This window comes from Carassius auratus, chromosome 11 (genome assembly GCF_003368295.1).
Source record: "Carassius auratus strain Wakin chromosome 11, ASM336829v1, whole genome shotgun sequence".
Classification (NCBI taxonomy): Eukaryota; Metazoa; Chordata; class Actinopteri; order Cypriniformes; family Cyprinidae; genus Carassius; species Carassius auratus.
This window is the reverse complement of record NC_039253.1, coordinates 18,032,504-18,049,085: the sequence shown is the minus strand read 5'-3', so window position 1 is coordinate 18,049,085 and position 16,582 is coordinate 18,032,504. Positions and strand designations below refer to the sequence as shown.

At 38.4% G+C, this 16,582-nt stretch overlaps 2 protein-coding genes and 1 pseudogene across 5 annotated transcripts; 1 reads left to right on the top strand and 2 right to left on the bottom strand.

Moving 5' to 3' along the window:
- Nucleotides 1–409: 409 nt before the first annotated feature.
- LOC113111272 (protein O-GlcNAcase-like) lies at nucleotides 410–7,198 on the top strand. The gene is made up of 16 exons (XM_026275881.1): nucleotides 410–633; nucleotides 1,359–1,410; nucleotides 1,493–1,590; nucleotides 2,717–2,847; nucleotides 2,959–3,130; nucleotides 3,237–3,335; nucleotides 3,540–3,812; nucleotides 3,885–3,983; nucleotides 4,735–4,961; nucleotides 5,061–5,238; nucleotides 5,315–5,400; nucleotides 5,486–5,578; nucleotides 5,678–5,748; nucleotides 5,827–5,947; nucleotides 6,016–6,139; nucleotides 6,798–7,198. Exons 1-16 carry the CDS (start codon nucleotides 591–593, stop codon nucleotides 6,932–6,934), a joined length of 2,004 nt encoding a protein of 667 aa, XP_026131666.1. The 5' UTR covers nucleotides 410–590; the 3' UTR covers nucleotides 6,935–7,198.
- Nucleotides 7,199–8,048: 850 nt separating this feature from the next.
- LOC113111285 (soluble calcium-activated nucleotidase 1-like) lies at nucleotides 8,049–14,087 on the bottom strand. 4 transcript variants are annotated; one of them, XM_026275907.1, is made up of 5 exons: nucleotides 13,923–14,087; nucleotides 10,770–11,008; nucleotides 9,553–9,964; nucleotides 8,782–8,985; nucleotides 8,049–8,559 (listed from the first exon to the last, which is right to left on the bottom strand). In XM_026275907.1, the coding sequence occupies exons 2-5, from the start codon at nucleotides 10,992–10,994 to the stop codon at nucleotides 8,189–8,191; spliced, it is 1,212 nt and encodes a 403-aa protein (XP_026131692.1). In that variant the 5' UTR covers nucleotides 10,995–11,008; nucleotides 13,923–14,087; the 3' UTR covers nucleotides 8,049–8,188. The 4 variants fall into 4 exon arrangements, with proteins under 4 accessions (XP_026131692.1, XP_026131691.1, XP_026131688.1 ...); XM_026275906.1 differs by having other exon boundaries at nucleotides 10,770–11,011; nucleotides 13,923–14,086; XM_026275903.1 differs by lacking the exon at nucleotides 13,923–14,087 and adding an exon at nucleotides 12,290–12,531 and having other exon boundaries at nucleotides 10,770–11,011.
- A 396-nt stretch (nucleotides 14,088–14,483) lies between these two features.
- Nucleotides 14,484–16,582, bottom strand: part of LOC113111301 (kynurenine formamidase-like) — a 5,731-nt pseudogene continuing 3,632 nt past the window's right edge.

Below are 16,582 nucleotides of genomic sequence, written 5' to 3'. Positions count from 1 at the left end.
AACGGAAAAACTTGTAGATTAATTACCATTTAAAACGATATTCCACCAAAAACATGTCTAGCTTGAAAGATTATTTGGAAGAAATGAAGAATCAACGACTTTCTTAATGATTATTGGTTTGTTATTGTAGAAGTTCGTCACGTTTGGCAAACCAATGTTTAAGTTCCTTTATGTTCACTTCAGCGTTATTTTCAAACATTTCAAAGGCACATTTGACAACTGTTCATGCAATTATAATATAGTTTGAAATGTAGTGACGTTTGTTAACATTCAGATTGTTTAATCGTAGATTTACCTTAAACAGCTGTAGAGTTGACGGTTTGACGAGCAGAAATTGGGCGGAGCCACGCGCAGAAAGTAGGCGGGGTTTATTTGACAGCTGTTGAAGCGCGCATGCGCGACGGGGTGACCACGAGTTCAATAAGGAAGCAGAGAGATAATAAACATGAACATTATTTTAAAAGCGGTGTCAGTTCAGTGTCGGCAGATGCACAGACCTCGGTTCAGATCCATTCAAGAGCACAGAGAGCGATCATCTACATGCTCGTGACAGTCCCCTGATCTTTAGATCTGCTGCAAAACCAGGAATCATGTCCAAGAAATCCAAGATGTTCCTCAGTGGAGTCGTCGAGGGTGAGTGGGACACCAAAAACATATGACTTAACATAAAATAATGTAATATAATATGATCATTCTTCAAATATAACGATACAATAAACTATTCATGTTAATGCGTTTAGAATGTGATACTTTTATTTAGAAATTAAATACACAATAAAAATATTTGCATTGTTTTTACTTAGTATTTTTTATATTTTGCAGTAAAATATTACACGTTTTTTTGTACTCATTTAGTAATTGATTTATTTTTAGCAGCAGTATAATATTTTTTAATAATAATTATTATTATTAATTTAATTTTGCTTTCTAGTAAGATTAGTACAATAATAATATTTTATTTAGTTTTTTTTTTTTTTTTTTTGTAGCCATAGCAGGAAATTATTATAATTTTGTTTCCATTGCAATATTAATATTATTGCATAAATGTAGACAAATCGCGCAGCCCCAAAAGTGCAGCTTATCCGAATTTTAATTCACAACCACAATTTTTATATTGTTTTCATTAGTATTTTAGTGATATGATCATACTAATAATAATGCATAGAGTGTACCACTTATATTATTATAAATGCAGGACATCTGAAAGGTGTGTGTATATAATAAACAAGATATACAATTTGTAGAATATTTCATATTATGTATTACAATAAATACACAAGAGTGTATTGCTGTGTTGTTGTTGTAAGTTGTGTTTGTGAAGGGTCACCGCTGTATGAAGTGATCTTTGTGTGCTGCAGGGTTTTATGGGAGGCCGTGGACTATGAGCCAGAGGAAAGAGCTCTTCAGGAGGTGAACGAACCGCTCTTATCACATGCCATCAGCTCTTATCAGCTCATTTATCTCACTTCTTCTCTGTGTGTGCGTGTTATAGAGAGCAGAAATGGGGCTTGAACGCATATCTGTATGCCCCAAAAGATGATTACAAACACCGGATGTACTGGAGGGATCTGTATTCACTGGAGGAAGCAGGTGATGATAAGTGAAGCTGCACACTCATGCATTCAGCAGACACTATTATCCAGAACGACCTCCACATGCTATTTAAGTGTATCTTCAATAATAATTACCGTATTTTCCAGACTGTAAGTTGCACTTTTTTTCATAGTTTGGCTGGTCCTGCGACTTATAGTCAGGTGCGACTTATTTATTAAAATTAATTTGACATGAACTGAGAGAAATGAACCAAGAGAAAACATTACCGTCTCCAGCCGCCAGAGGGCGCTCTATGCTGCTCAGTTCTCCTGTAGTCTACACTGAACACATAGAGCGCCCTCTCGCGGCTGGAGACGGTAATGTTTTCTCTTGGTTCTTGGTTCTAAATAAATGCGACTTATATGTATTTTTCCTCATCATGACGTATTTTTTGACAGATGCGACTTATACTCAGGTGCGACTTATAATCCGAAAAATACGGTAATATTTTTTAAATACATTTTAGATTAAAAGGTTAAGATTTTTAAAATTAAAAATAATGTAAAAGTTGAAAAACAATTATACATATTTTTAATATCATAATTTCTTTATTAAAATTTGTACATTTCAATATAATATAATTGGATATAATGCAAAATTTATTTTTGGCTCGTAGAGGTGGGGAAAACATGCTATTTAAGCATATCTTAAATAATAATTTATATATTTTTAATTATTTTTATATTGAAATGTTAAGAAATAACTTTATTAAATTTAATGACAAAGTTTAAACACAATTATATATTTTTTATTTGTTTAATGGCATAATGTATTTTTTTTTAAATGAGTCTATTTTAATATAATATAATTGGATATAATGCAAAATTATTTTTGGGCTCGTAGAGGTGGGGAAAAAACATGCTATTTAAGCATCTCTTCAATAGTAATTAATATATTTTTTTTACAGTTTTATTTTAAAATGTGAATTTTTTTTTATTTTTTTTAATAATGTAAAAGTAAAAAATATATATTTTTGTTTAATAATTGAATGTATGCATTTAAATATAATATAATTTTTAATAAGGTTTTAAACATTGCATTTCAATGAGTAGTGTATTTGATTTCTGATTGTAATGTAAAAGCGAGTAGTTTCTGAAGATGAGGTGTTGGTTGTGTGTTCCAGAGCAGCTGATGACGCTGATCTCCGCTGCTCGGGAGCGTAACGTGGAGTTCATCTATGCCATCTCTCCAGGGCTGGACATCACCTTCTCCAACCCTAAAGAGCTGACGGCGCTCAAGAGGAAGCTCAGCCAGGTGCACACCGCTGGAAACAATCACATCTCTATCACATTACTAATAAAGACAGAGACAGTTCATCACTCATGTAAAGCATCTGTGTGATCATGTATTGTGGACTGCGTGCAGGTGTGTGGCTTCGGCTGCCGGTCGTTCGCGCTGCTGTTTGACGACATCGAGACGGAGATGTGTCCGGCGGATAAAGAGGCGTTCAGCTCGTTCGCTGAAGCTCAGGTGTCCGTCACTAACCAGGTGTTTCTGCACCTGGACGAGCCACACACCTTCCTCTTCTGCCCCACAGGTAAACACAGCCATCTCAAAATAACCAGCATTCTCAGTGTTGAGCGTTTCTTCAATACACAACAAAATACTCTGGTGTCATTATTTCTGTAATCTGGTTTGTGTAGATTACTGCGCTGTGTTCTGCACTCCTAGCGTGCCGCGGTCTGCGTATCTGAACACGGTCGGAGAGAAACTCAACGCTAGGATCGACATCCTCTGGACAGGTAACATCACTAACATTCATGCATTTAGCAGATGCTTTTATCTGAAGTGACTTGCATTGCATTCAGAGTCTGCGTTTGATCAGTGCTTGCATTCCCTGCGAATCAAACCCGTGCATCACTAGTGCACTAATGCATGAATGCATTGTAATGGAAGTTGCATGAAGGCAGTTTCTTGACATGCAGAACATGCTTGTGTCCCGTCAGGGCCGAAGGTGGTGTCCCAGGACATCAGTGTGGCGTCTATAGAGGAGGTGTCCGCTGTCCTGAGGAGACCGCCGGTCATCTGGGACAACATCCACGCTAACGACTACGACCCGCAGAGAATGTTCCTGGGACCCTTCAAGAACCGGCCCACCGAGCTCATCCCTAAACTCAGAGGCGTCCTCACCAACCCCAACTGTGAATTTGAGCTTAACTTCGTGGCTGTTCACACGCTGGCCACCTGGTGCAGCTCCGGACACAGAGACGTCTCTATGGGTAAAGATCGCTTCTGTTCACACCGCATCGTTTGCATCATTTATTAATGTCTGTGATGTCATCGCTGCACAGATGGAGACGATCAGGGCTCGGACTACAACCCCCATGAGGCTTTGCGGCTGGCGCTCTCTGATTGGCTGGTTGAGTTTGGCAGAGCTGATCAACCTGATGGTAAATACATTTTTAAAAGGCCGTCAAAACATTTCATTACTTTATATTGATAAATATGTCAAATATCAATTTCAGTTTAACTTCTCATTTAAATACACTGAAATACTAAAATAAACAAAAAATGAAAACTACATAGACATTTTTTTTAAAACCTACTAAAAAATTACTAAAATAAAAAACAGAAAATATTAAAATAATATGAACAAAAGATTAATAATAAGATTATATACACAGCTCATATTTCACCCTTAATTCAAAGAAAAATGTATGTTTTTCTTATAAAAAGCCTATTTTTAGGATTTTTATGCAAATTAAGCATTGTAAGAAATTCTCATTACTATAAAGGAAACTAATTATTTTTTTCAATATATTTTATTTAAAAAAATCTGATACTGTGATTTGCTGAATTAAAAAAAAACATTGAATCAGTGTTATTTAATATCATTCATATAGTTTTTGTTATTGTTTTGAATTATATTAATAAAAAAATCAGTTTTCATTAAAATTTCAGTTAATTCTTTTGTGTTTTTATTATTATTAATTATTCTTTTATCTAGTTTCAATTATTCGAGTACTTCAAATGACAAATATAGTAAGTTAAAGTTCTAGTTTTATTCTATTGAACGTTTTTATGGTTTTAGATAATAGATAAGACCCTGTAGAATCAAAAACACCTGCTTAATTGGCATTAATAGTAATGTTGGAATCCCAATCACTCGTGATTATCCCAGCGGTGTGTCCCTGTGTTCAGGTGCAGGAGCGGGCCGCTCTAAACGCCAGGCGTCTGACGAGGAGCCGATGCAGACGGAGGGATACGCTCCAGGACCCGGAGACAACCCTCTGTACACCGCTGAGCCGCTGACGCTGGACGACCTGACGCTGCTGTCCGAGCTCTTCTATCTGCCGTACGAACACGGAGCCACGGCCGTCCTCATGTTGCAGGAGCTGCACTGGCTGCGCAGAGAGGATTCAGAGCGGGTCAGGATCACACAAACACTGCATTGACACTGCATGCACTGTGAGTTGTTCTGGATATAATGTGTTGATGTACCTGTACCTGTGGCTGGATCTCCGCAGGATAAGGAGGAATGGCGGCGGAGAGCGGAGAAGTTTGACGATATGTGCAGCGCTGTGGTGCGGATGTTCAACAGACTGTCCAACGTTCCCAACCGGATCGTCCTGTACGACCTCTACAACTACATCTGTGACATCAAGAGCGGCGTCACCATGGCCAAAGCCTTCGTCAAGACCCTGGGTGAGAGACTCGAGCCGCCCGTCCTCAGAGATCACCCTCATCATGATAACACAGCCCTCGTGTGTTTGTGTTGCAGGAGGTCAGACGCCTCACCCCGCGCTCGCTCTGACCGATGACCCCGAGCCCTGGGGCTTCAGAGGAGGCCTGTCCGGAGAGCTCCAGGTCCTCACCTCATATATTATATATGAGTATTATTGTTTTAGCTGTGTGGTGTTAGCAAGGTGCTTCTGTTTGTGTTGATGTTTAGAGGATGCTGCCGTCTCACGGGATCCGTGACCTGTTCCGCAGTCCTCCGTCCACACGCGTGTACACCATACGACCCTGCACCCCTAGAGACCAGGTGACACGCTCTTAAAGAGACAGTACACCTCTAAACCAGCAGCTACTCGCCTTCCTCTCTTAAACATGTTCCTTTTCTGTGGTGATGATTGTTGTCCAGCCGGAGGTGCAGAAGATCTTTAAGGAGATGCAGATCGAGACGCAGCAGAAGGTGGAGCTGGTTGGTGACCGGTGAGAGGAATACACTAGTTAGTTTAGTTAAGTTAGTCACCGAGCACTTAATCAAACTGGTTTCTGTGTCTGCGTCAGGCTGGTGGAGGGTCACGTCACGCCGTCGCAGAACTGCAGTCTGATCCTCGACGACGCAGCTGGAGTTTGTGGTTATGCCTTCGCCCTCAGCGATGCCAAGACAGCCATGACTAAAGCTCAGGTACAGAAACAAACTCAAGTGTTAAAACCTCTGAAATGTCTTGATCTGACCCTTTGTGTTCCCTCCAGTATCCAGAGACGATGCTGCAGGATTTCCCATCAGTCATGGCCGTTCAGATCCACTCCAGAGTTCCTGATCACAGCACGGCCAAGCGGCTGATTGAACAGATGCTGTCAGCGCTGAGAGACAGCGGTGAGTTTAACAACACTCTCCGCCAATCAGAGCGCTGCGCTGACATCAGCAGCGTTACATTACTCACCAGTCTCACCGCACTTTCAACAGTTGATCGTAAAACTGCACGATTAATCGCTAAAAGATCACGATTTAGACATATAATTTCTAAATGACAACGATTCACACGTGTCTGAAAAAACTGAGGGCGCAAGAGAGAGCAGTTACCATGTTTAGGTTAAAAACAGCTTCACAAGTATTATTTCTGTTTTATTGTCTTTAATGTCATCACAGAAATACTGGGATGAAAGTTTATAAACACTGTGATCAAAATAGAGCAAATCACCTTTTTAAAGAAATTGGCTTATATTGTCTCACCACTAGATGGCGACAAATTACCGTTTAAAAATATTTATTGACTCCTTCATTCAAGAGATTTGTTCAAAAACGCTGATTCATCCAGTAATGAAGCAAGTATTTATGAGTGAGTCATTGAATCATTCAATCATCGATATAAAAAATGGGTTATTATATTTTAAATAATAATTGTAAAATTGTAAATAGACTGCAGTAATTCATATATTTTTCTCACTTTATTTTGTTTAGTTTAGTATCGTGATCTCTATTTGTTACACACACAAAAAAATTAATTCTCAAGTTGTCCATTTTTTGTTTACAGGGTCTAAAGGAGTTTTCAGTGAGTTCAGATCCAACGACCGACGAATGTTCGACTTCCTGAAGACGCTGGATGTGTTTCAGGTGCTGAAAGTCGACGGGCTTCCGACCAACCTGATCATCATGGGAACTAAACTCTGACAATCTGATGCTTGATAACTCATTCTGTGATTTAAATACATGACTTAGTCCTTACTTTAGTGTAAAATCTGTTTAAAACACAAAACATAAATTAACTCAGGCACAAAAAATTAAAAAATTCTGGAATTAATAATAAATCTTTATTTGCATATTCATTTTAAATGTATTTTAATTCAATCACATAAATCGAAGGAATATTAAACATATCCAGTGTAGTTTATACACTAAAAAACATGAAAATCAAATAAAAATAACATAATAAAGTATGTTTTGAGGTGTTGTAGTTTTTAAAAGAAAGGCATTGTTTTTTTTAAACAATTACTGGAATTATTCTCATTAGTGCATTTCTCAAACACATTTATTCATTATGCAGGTTTTTTCAGAATTGTGTTTATTCAGACGCAGAACAGTGTCAGATACACTGTTTTCTTACATACAGAAAAATATACTGTTTTAGGTTTTAAACCTGCAGAAACCCTGACATGTTCGATTAGAGGTTTCCTCTATTATTGCATCTGTTTCCCGTTGCTTCAGTCCCCTGAGCGTTTCTCTGCGTCCCGTCCCACATCGAGGACGTACGTCTGCATACTAGAGCTGAGAAAATAGATCAACGGATCGCGAATCGAGAAATTAGTCGATTCTGAGATTATTGCGAGTCTTTCTCGAGTCGATTCTGAGAGTAGTTTTGAACAGTAGATGGCGCTGCAAGCTTCAGAAACAAAAACATAAAAGCAATGTGAGCTGAGGTGAAATTAGGAGAGTAGAGCGCCATCTGCTGTTAAAAACTAAGCTCAGAAGCAATTCTGCATCGATTTGTGACCCTGAACCACAAAACCAGTCATAAGGGTCTGAAGAAATGATCTCTCCAGTGATGTGTGGTTTGTTCGGAGGACAATATTTGTCTGAGATACAACTATTAGAAAATCTGGAATCTGAGGGAGCAAAAAAATCTGAATATGGAAAAAATCATCTTTAAAGTTGTTCAAATGAAGCTCTTAGCAATGCATATTACTAATCAAACATTAAGTTTTGATATATTTACGGTAGGAAGTTTACTAAATATCTTCATGGAACATGATCTTTGCTTAATATCCTAATGATTTTTGGCATAAAAGAGAAATGTATAATTGTGCTTTTGTGCTCCAGGGTCACATTTATCGTCGCAGCTCTCCTGCACACAGCACACGTCTCTGAAAATCTACTGGCTGCCGTTTCTTTGCTAATGAGTGACGGATGCCTGCTGTTGAGGTCTGTCTAGATGAACTCTAGTCCTTCATATTTGAGGTCTCCGATCTTGGTGTCGGGCAGCAGGATTCGTCCGTCCAGCGTGAAGGCCGTGATGTACGTGGCGGTTCGGCCCGCGTCCTCCTCTGATTTGAGCGCCAGTATGATCTGGTCGTCTGTGTCTGGGATGAATCTGAAGGAGGAGAAGCCGAGCGTGGGTTTGAGCGTCCCGATGCGTGAGGCTGAGATCTCACTGAAGTCCGGCGAGCAGCTCAGGATCAGGTTTGTGCCTCGGCGCTCGTCTGCCGCTTCCTCGTAGCGTTCGGAGCTCGCTCGGCGCGGGAGGAAGAACCAGCGCTGGAGACGCTCGCTCCACACGGCCGACTCGTGGATCAGATAACCTGAGACAGACACAGATAATGTTGAACAACTTTAAAGATGATTTCCTCAATATTTAGATTTTTTTGGCACCATCAGATTCCAGATTTTCAAATAGTTGTGTCTCAGACAGATATTGTCCTCCGAACAAACCACACATCACTGGAGAGATGATTTATTAAGTAAGTGTAAGTCGGCCGCTGGATGTGATCATGATCAGGTGTGTGTGTGTGTGTGTGACTCACCTGGTGGTTTGATATCTGCTGCTTTCTTGAGAGCGTTATACCGCGGTACCCAGTTCTCGTGCTCCACGTCACCATGAAAACCGACCACCTTCACCCACTCGGGGTTATTATTGACGAACTCTCCGGTGATGGTCGTCCACTCTTTCCCGAGACCACCGACATACAGACGCTCGTCCTTCACCGCCAGCCACTCCGCCTTAAAACCTGCCGCCACAGGTCAGAGGTCACAGAAATAGATAAACAAAGGGTCAAAATGTGGTACTTTTGAGCATGTAGTAAAACAAAATAGCAAATTTTATGCATTTCTTTATTAAACAGGAAGTTGGATGAGACATATTAAAAAATACAGTACAAGGATGATTACGTTTGTTTGTTTTTAAGACAATGCGCCTCCGATCTACATAAATGTGTTTGTTCACTCAATCATTCGTGATCCAGCCTCATCTACAGATGCTTCTTTGTAAATCACGAATCGTCTTTACTAACAATGTGTTAATTAGCGAGTTTCACGAAGAATGCGGCTGAAGTAAACAGTCTCTCAGAGAGCAGCTGGGAAGAGAGGGGCGGAGTCAGCAGAGCTCATTAACATTTAAAGGAACATGCACTGAAACGGGGTCACTGGGAACACAGCTGTTTTTGACGGGGTAAAAAGGGTGTTGTTTTACACCACCATTTAGACTTTTTATTAAGACCCTAACAAATCATATTAACTTGTGGATGATAGGCATCTGATGGCTCCTTTAAGAAACGAAACACACAAGCCGTATTTACCTTTCGACACGGAGCCGTCTCCGTCCGGCAGGATGACCCAAGGCACGGCGCGGTTGCCCTCTATCCGGTACACCACACCCGTACGGTCGTCCACGCTGAACAGGTGCCCGTTAAACGCCACCAGCTCGGACAGCTCCATCCCGCGGCCCTTCTCCGACAGATGACTCTCCAGAACCACCGTCTCCGGATCCCACTCCACGGACACACTGTCCCCGCTGTCGGACACCAGCAGGTGTCCTCGTTTCAGGAAGCTGAACCACGTGTTGTCCTTCTGGCTGCGTGAGTTCGTGTCCAGGTCTGCTATGACTCCGATCCGGTACCGGATCCCGCCGGCCGTGTGTTCCGGTGGACTGAGCGGATACGTGTCGTTATAACGCGAGTCCAGAGATTCAGCCGCGGTCAACACACCTGACTACAGACGGACAAAATAAACAATTCCATTATTGAGCGAAACTACAGATACTGCTGGTCAAATACAGTATATCGCCAAAAGTATTGGCACCCCCTTCTAATGAATCTCCACGAGTACAAATCTTAACGTTTAAGCATATAATGATATTCTAGGATATATTACAATATTTTTACAGCAACATTTTGGATAAGAGCCTGTTTTTATTCTAACAATGCCTCTGTGTATAAAGCAAGGTCAAAAGTAAATGATTGGTTGAGTCCGTGTGGAAGAACTTGACTGGTCTGCTGTGACTTTAAATGCAGATCTTGAGGCAAAAACTCATTAGCAAACAGCAATGATTTGTATATATATATATATATATATATATATATATATATATATATATATATATATATATAAATACAGTCATTTTAGAGACTTCCAAAACTGTTGGAAAAGAAATAATGTTCCATCTTTGTTGCCACAGTTTTGGAAGTTCTACAGAAGGGGGTACCAATACTTTTGTCCATATAGTGTATGTACAAGTCACTGGTGTTTGCTAATGAGTTTTTGGCTCAAGGTCTGCATTTAAAGTCACAGCAGACCATTCAAGATCTTTAACACTGACTCAATCACATTTTAGAGAATATAAGGCAAGCCCCCACTGGCTTTCAAAGCTGCTACACAGTAATGACTTTCTACTTAAAGGACATTGATAGAAATGTAGTGCAGTGTAAAGGAAGCTTGTCTTCCAAATGTAGAGAAGTTAAAGTCACAAGTTTCCCGACAAGATATTGTATTTAAGTGTAAAACTCAAGTGGTCTACCTCTGCGCCTGACACGTCTCGGCTGGTTCTCCACGAGCGCTGACTCCTAACTTTGCTGTCAGTGGAGCTGGATGAGGATTGGTGCAGGTACATGAGGATGGCCAAAGCCAGGACGGTCACCACCGTGATGGCTCTCCATCGGAAGCGGAAACGTGGGTCGGAGATGGAGCTGGTGATGGAGGAGAACATGGAGACACCACGAATGGAAACCCGCATGGAGTGCATTGGGTCACCGCTCTCTGCTGACATGGAAAAGAGAGGAATCAAGAAGATGATGTGAATAAAACATCTCTTGGACTTTTTGATTTCAAATAAACGGCCAAACAATGAATGCACATCCATGAAATAATGACAATCAGGTGCACAGCCGATCCTTTCTGACTTTTCCCCATGCAACAAAGCATTCGGCATCTCCCAGACGTGCACAAAACAACAACATCCCATCCGTCCCGAGAGAGCTCAGTGCTAAACACGGCTGTTTATCAACCTGCCTTCATTAACACGCTTCATTAGGAAATCACAGGCCACTCGGCTCCTCATCTCAGCAACAAACCCTCATTAACACTTCCCAAAGCCACTATTTTCACTAACAGTGTCAGATCGTTCGGACAGCATTGTGTGTAAACTACTCAGTATTCATTAAATTTAATAATTAAGCGTCCTAAACAATTAGAATTAATTCACATTAGAAATTCTGTCATCCTTTAACCCTTTAGTAACACATACCTGCTACATTATATTATACCAGATCAGATACTAATACTCTATTTGATTAATTTATTTAGTAATAATAATAATATCTTATGCATATCTCATATTAAGATTTTTTTTTTAATAAAGAAATGCAATTACATACATTTTAATTGTATATTTTCTCTCTCATGATTTTAAACAAATGTGGAGAAAACAGGAAACGCTGAATCATTCTTAAGATAGAAACACATCTGAAAGACACTACACACATTCATGTCAAAATAACCTTCATAAAATATGATTTTAAAATAGTACACAAAACCGATAAAATGCATATTAAATTATTATGCCAAACATAATTTATAAAAATTAAAAAATTAAAAACCAAAGTATTTTCACTGCTTGTGTCAAACTTTTTGAGTACGATAAAAAACAAAAAACATTTAAACGCTAAAATAAATACAAAATAATTAGTAATTCATTCAATTCTCAAAAATAAAATAAAATATTTTTTTTTTTTTAACAATTCATGAAATCAACATTTAAAACAAAACAGATATAATTTATTCTCAGTTTTTAACCAACACTTATGCAAATCAAAAGTTACTTAAAACTATAACAACAAAAACACAGAACAGTTTTTATATTACTAGACCACAAACTTCTGGACCACATTAAAGAAAAAAATACATACTCAAGAGTGTATTATTTCACAACTTAATTTAGCTTCCTAAAAAACAGCAATGAGCTCACATTAGATCCGTGTTCATCACAGACATTCAACTAAACGTGTCCTTCTCAATATAATAAATGTGAATAACACAGACCTTTCTTCCTGGCCCTCATGTGTGGTGTTTGTCTCCTTCATTCAGAGCGAGTGTGTGTGTGTGTGTGTGTTTTATCATCAGTTTCTATCATCTGTCATCATCTTCTGAGATCACGGAGCCACACCACAATGACGAGGCACATACTGAACCCTCACTAACCTCCAGACATTAACTCTTCATAACAACACATTATTCTCCGAAGCCGTAACACCCTCGGAAATGTGAAAGCAGACATTAGGGGTTTATTAGCGTTCAAGACCAACCTGCAGATTAAAGACTAATAATGAACTCTTACGACTGTTTCTGTGTGTTTCTCTCTTGAAGAAGAAGAAGAAAAGCTGATTTGTTTAGTAAATGATTGCAAACGAGACTGAACATGCAGATCTCATTCTTTCTGATCCATTCAAATAAGAGACTGGGAAGAAACATACTAGTAAAACTATAATATTCGGATAATACTACTTTATATACTCTATTATACTCAGTATCAGTAGCGGTTAATATTTCTTATGAACAAACAAATGAACTATATTAGTGTAGCAATTATTTATTTAATTATTCTAGTATAATCAGAATTATATACTGATATATTAATTCATTAACAATTTAGTTATATGACATTTATATGCATGTATGTTATTTGTGTTATAATATTTTTTTTTCATTTAAAATAAAATTTTACATATAATAGTATTAATATTGGTATAATTATATGATTATTATGTATTATATATATATATATATAAATGTGTGTGTGTGTGTGTACTTTATTATTAATTTATATAATACATATAGTTCATATATATGCTAGAGAATTTTTATTTGAAATATATTCATGTTTTAACATTATTAAACAAATCATTAAATGTAGTTATATTTCTGTCTATTAATTACACTTGCTAACTGATGATTTTTTCATATTGCTGTAATGTTTGATCACGCTCTTAGTGAAAGTTATCATAAAGCGTTGCTAACAATTTCCTTTGGGACTGTAAATCTCGCAACTCCTGATGCATGTGTTCATACTATTAATAATAAGTTAATAACTATTAACTTAAACTGCGAGTCAGCGTCAACATGTGCTACTGTTTGTGACTCAGAGCATCTCTGTGTTAATGCCGCAGTGGGAGAGAGTTCAAACAAAGCCGCTTTAAAACCACCATCATCATCATCACCATCATCATGCAAGTTTAACCATGTTTAACAGCCGGAAGTGTCCCGGTCTGCGCATGCGCGGAAACTCTTTATTTACACGATTTCACTCACAAACACAGAGCATAATCTCATCACAAATATCTATTATAGAGGATTTTATCCTTCTTAATATTTGTCCCTTCTCGATGTATTATTATTAATACATAAATACAGAACTTTACGATATAAACCTCGAATCAATACGACTTTTACACAGTTATAAACGAAAACTTATGAGCGTTTAGACCATTGTACTTTTTTTTTTTTTGCTATTAGTGAGTTAGCCGATTATGTATATTGATTTTCATGGAAAATTTCATTTTAATAACAAACACTTAAACTGAAGTAACTCTGAATAACCGGATTTAACCCTTTATGCGGCTGAAGACGAAACGCTCTGAATTTCCAGAATGTTCTTCAAATTAAATCATATACTTACTGTATTTCACAGTCAGATTTGGAAATTTAATCTCGGTGTGTAAAGGCTGTGTTTCATCGCCGCTCCATCCCGGTTCTGGCACCGTTTCCTCAGTCGTTCTGACCGAAACGAACCGCCGGCTGCCAACACACCGGTAACGCGACGCCTTTTGAATATTAATTACGCAACGCTACGTCCATTTCACTGATTGGCTGAAAGTTGACGTCGGGCAGCGAGCTCTAAGTTAGCCGGCCAATCAAAGAATCACAGTGCGACTTCGGTATTAAATATTAATTAGGTTACGCAACTCGAAATCTCGCCAAGAAGAAACTGCACGGCAGCGTAACCTAATTAATATTCATGAGCTATTTAAGTAATTTTGGATGCAGTGCGTCATAATATAATCCTAAAATGTTTCTAAAAAGAGTACAATGAGTACAAAAGTGGGTTTGTCTTGAGTAAATGTCTTGAATAATATCGGACCTCCAATACAGAGACCGTCTTGTTTTTATAAACAATATCTCCATTCTCTGACTGTGACATGAACAACCAACATTACTTACAACGAATGGGTTCATTTTTGTCTTTTCAGCATTTTATTAAACTGGAAACACTTCAAAACACACACAAAAAACCATATTCATACACAGTTTCCTTGCTTAAAATGTGAATAGCAGTGGTTTTCGATTTGACTAGCAAACAATAACAAACCAAACATGTCTGACCAGGGCAAGAACGGGTTAAACCGGGTCGTCCAGAAGAGAAATCTGTGCCCATTCAATAAAACCTACAACAAATAGATCCGTGCAACTTAATGCAAAGCGAGAGTTGTTTCCAGTGCCATCAATCAAAACAAATCATTTAAATGTTAAATATTTGTATTATTTATTTATGAGCAACAACTGATTCATGGCACATCTGAGAGCCACTTTCATTTAAAACACATTTAAATAACGATTTAGACCCATTTACAATCATTTTCTCCCAGCAGAAACTCTCAATTATAATGTAAAACATGTAATACTGGCGTCTGATTGGACAGTGAGGTCTCATTGAGCGCAGTGCATTCTGGGTAATCGGACGATCAACTCTTCCCCATCATCTTCAGTAGGAGCTTTAGAAGATATGAAACGGTGATTAGTAACATTTATTAGGCAGCACGATTCATCAAAATAAACCTGAAATTACAATACAGCTTAGTGCAAACTGCACATTTTAATTTACAAAAGCTGCAATTTAATTAAATAAATACTTGTACTGCGTTGTGTTCATTTACACGCCAACGGCTCATAATCAGCTCATTTTTCCAAACTTGTCATATATTGTCAAATATTGTTTTGTTTATTTCTATTTATTTATTATTAGTAGTAATAATAATAATATATAGTTGCATATTTAAATACTAAATGCGCTATTATAAATGCATAGTTAAATATTATTATTATTATTATTATCATTATTAAGTAATGATAATATACTGTTATTAATAATACTAATAATAACAATTTATTATGCACATGTTTCTAATAATGCACATGTGCAGCCCTTCAAACAAGCACAGCAAATCAAAAGCTTTAAAAAAATGCATTTTGAAACACAATCCCAATTTATCAGTAAATCAATAAAGCAAGTAAGTACATAAAATTAGGCATTTGTTATTTGCTCAGTCATGCAGGCCTCACATGACCCGCTGACCTTTGTGAGATGGTAATCTTCATCGACGAGTTGCTCTATAATGTTGAAGTGATCCGTGTTGGGAACGTCTTCAAAGGAGACTTTAAGACCGGCAGATTGCAAAGCCTAGAACACAACACAAACAACATCAGCCTCGACGAAATATAAAACTAAAATAACAGAATATAGTGTCTGATGATGTGGATAATGTCATGATTTCTGTGGAGCATTCCACTCTTACTTTGAAATATTCCTCCGACTGCTTGCGAAACTCGGGCGAGTCGTTCTGCGCGACAGCGACGATGATGTCACAGGAAGCGGACGAGCGCTTGAGCTGTGGCAGGAAGTGACTAGGGCTGTTCCTCAACGCCACTTCCCTGAAACACAAACTCACACTGTATCACTGAGCTAATTTAGTTTAAACAACCCATAGCAGCATGTTTAACACACAAGACTGTGGACCAATGAGATTCCACGGTGGGCGGAGCTTCACTGCATGATGTCACTGCAGCTGGTTAGAACACGTTTTCTGATCTTTAAGAATAAAAGCAGCATCTTTTCAATAAGTTTGTATTAAGACGAGGCTCTCACTCGGTCATCTTCAGCGGCTCGTTCACGTAGGTGGACAGAATGGGCTGCAGGTCGTAAACGCCGCTGACGAGAAACGCACCTAGGAACGTTTAAAAGAGAATAAATCAACATATTCACACTTAAACGAGGGCTAAATATATAGAAAGATGCACGAACAAATCTTGACTGCATCAGAATAACTACAGTAATTCTATAATTTCACATGTCAGGCTTTACGGGGTTAATTCTAAGTGTTTTAATGGAGATATACCTTTGATTTGAGGTGATATGTTGTACTGTGTCCAGTCGGTGGACAGAACCATCGCTGCCAGATGAGCTCCAGCCGAATGTCCACACAGATAAAGACCACTGCAGAACCACAGAGAGACAGCATGAACACACAGGTATCCCATCAGCCACCTCACCTGAGACAGACA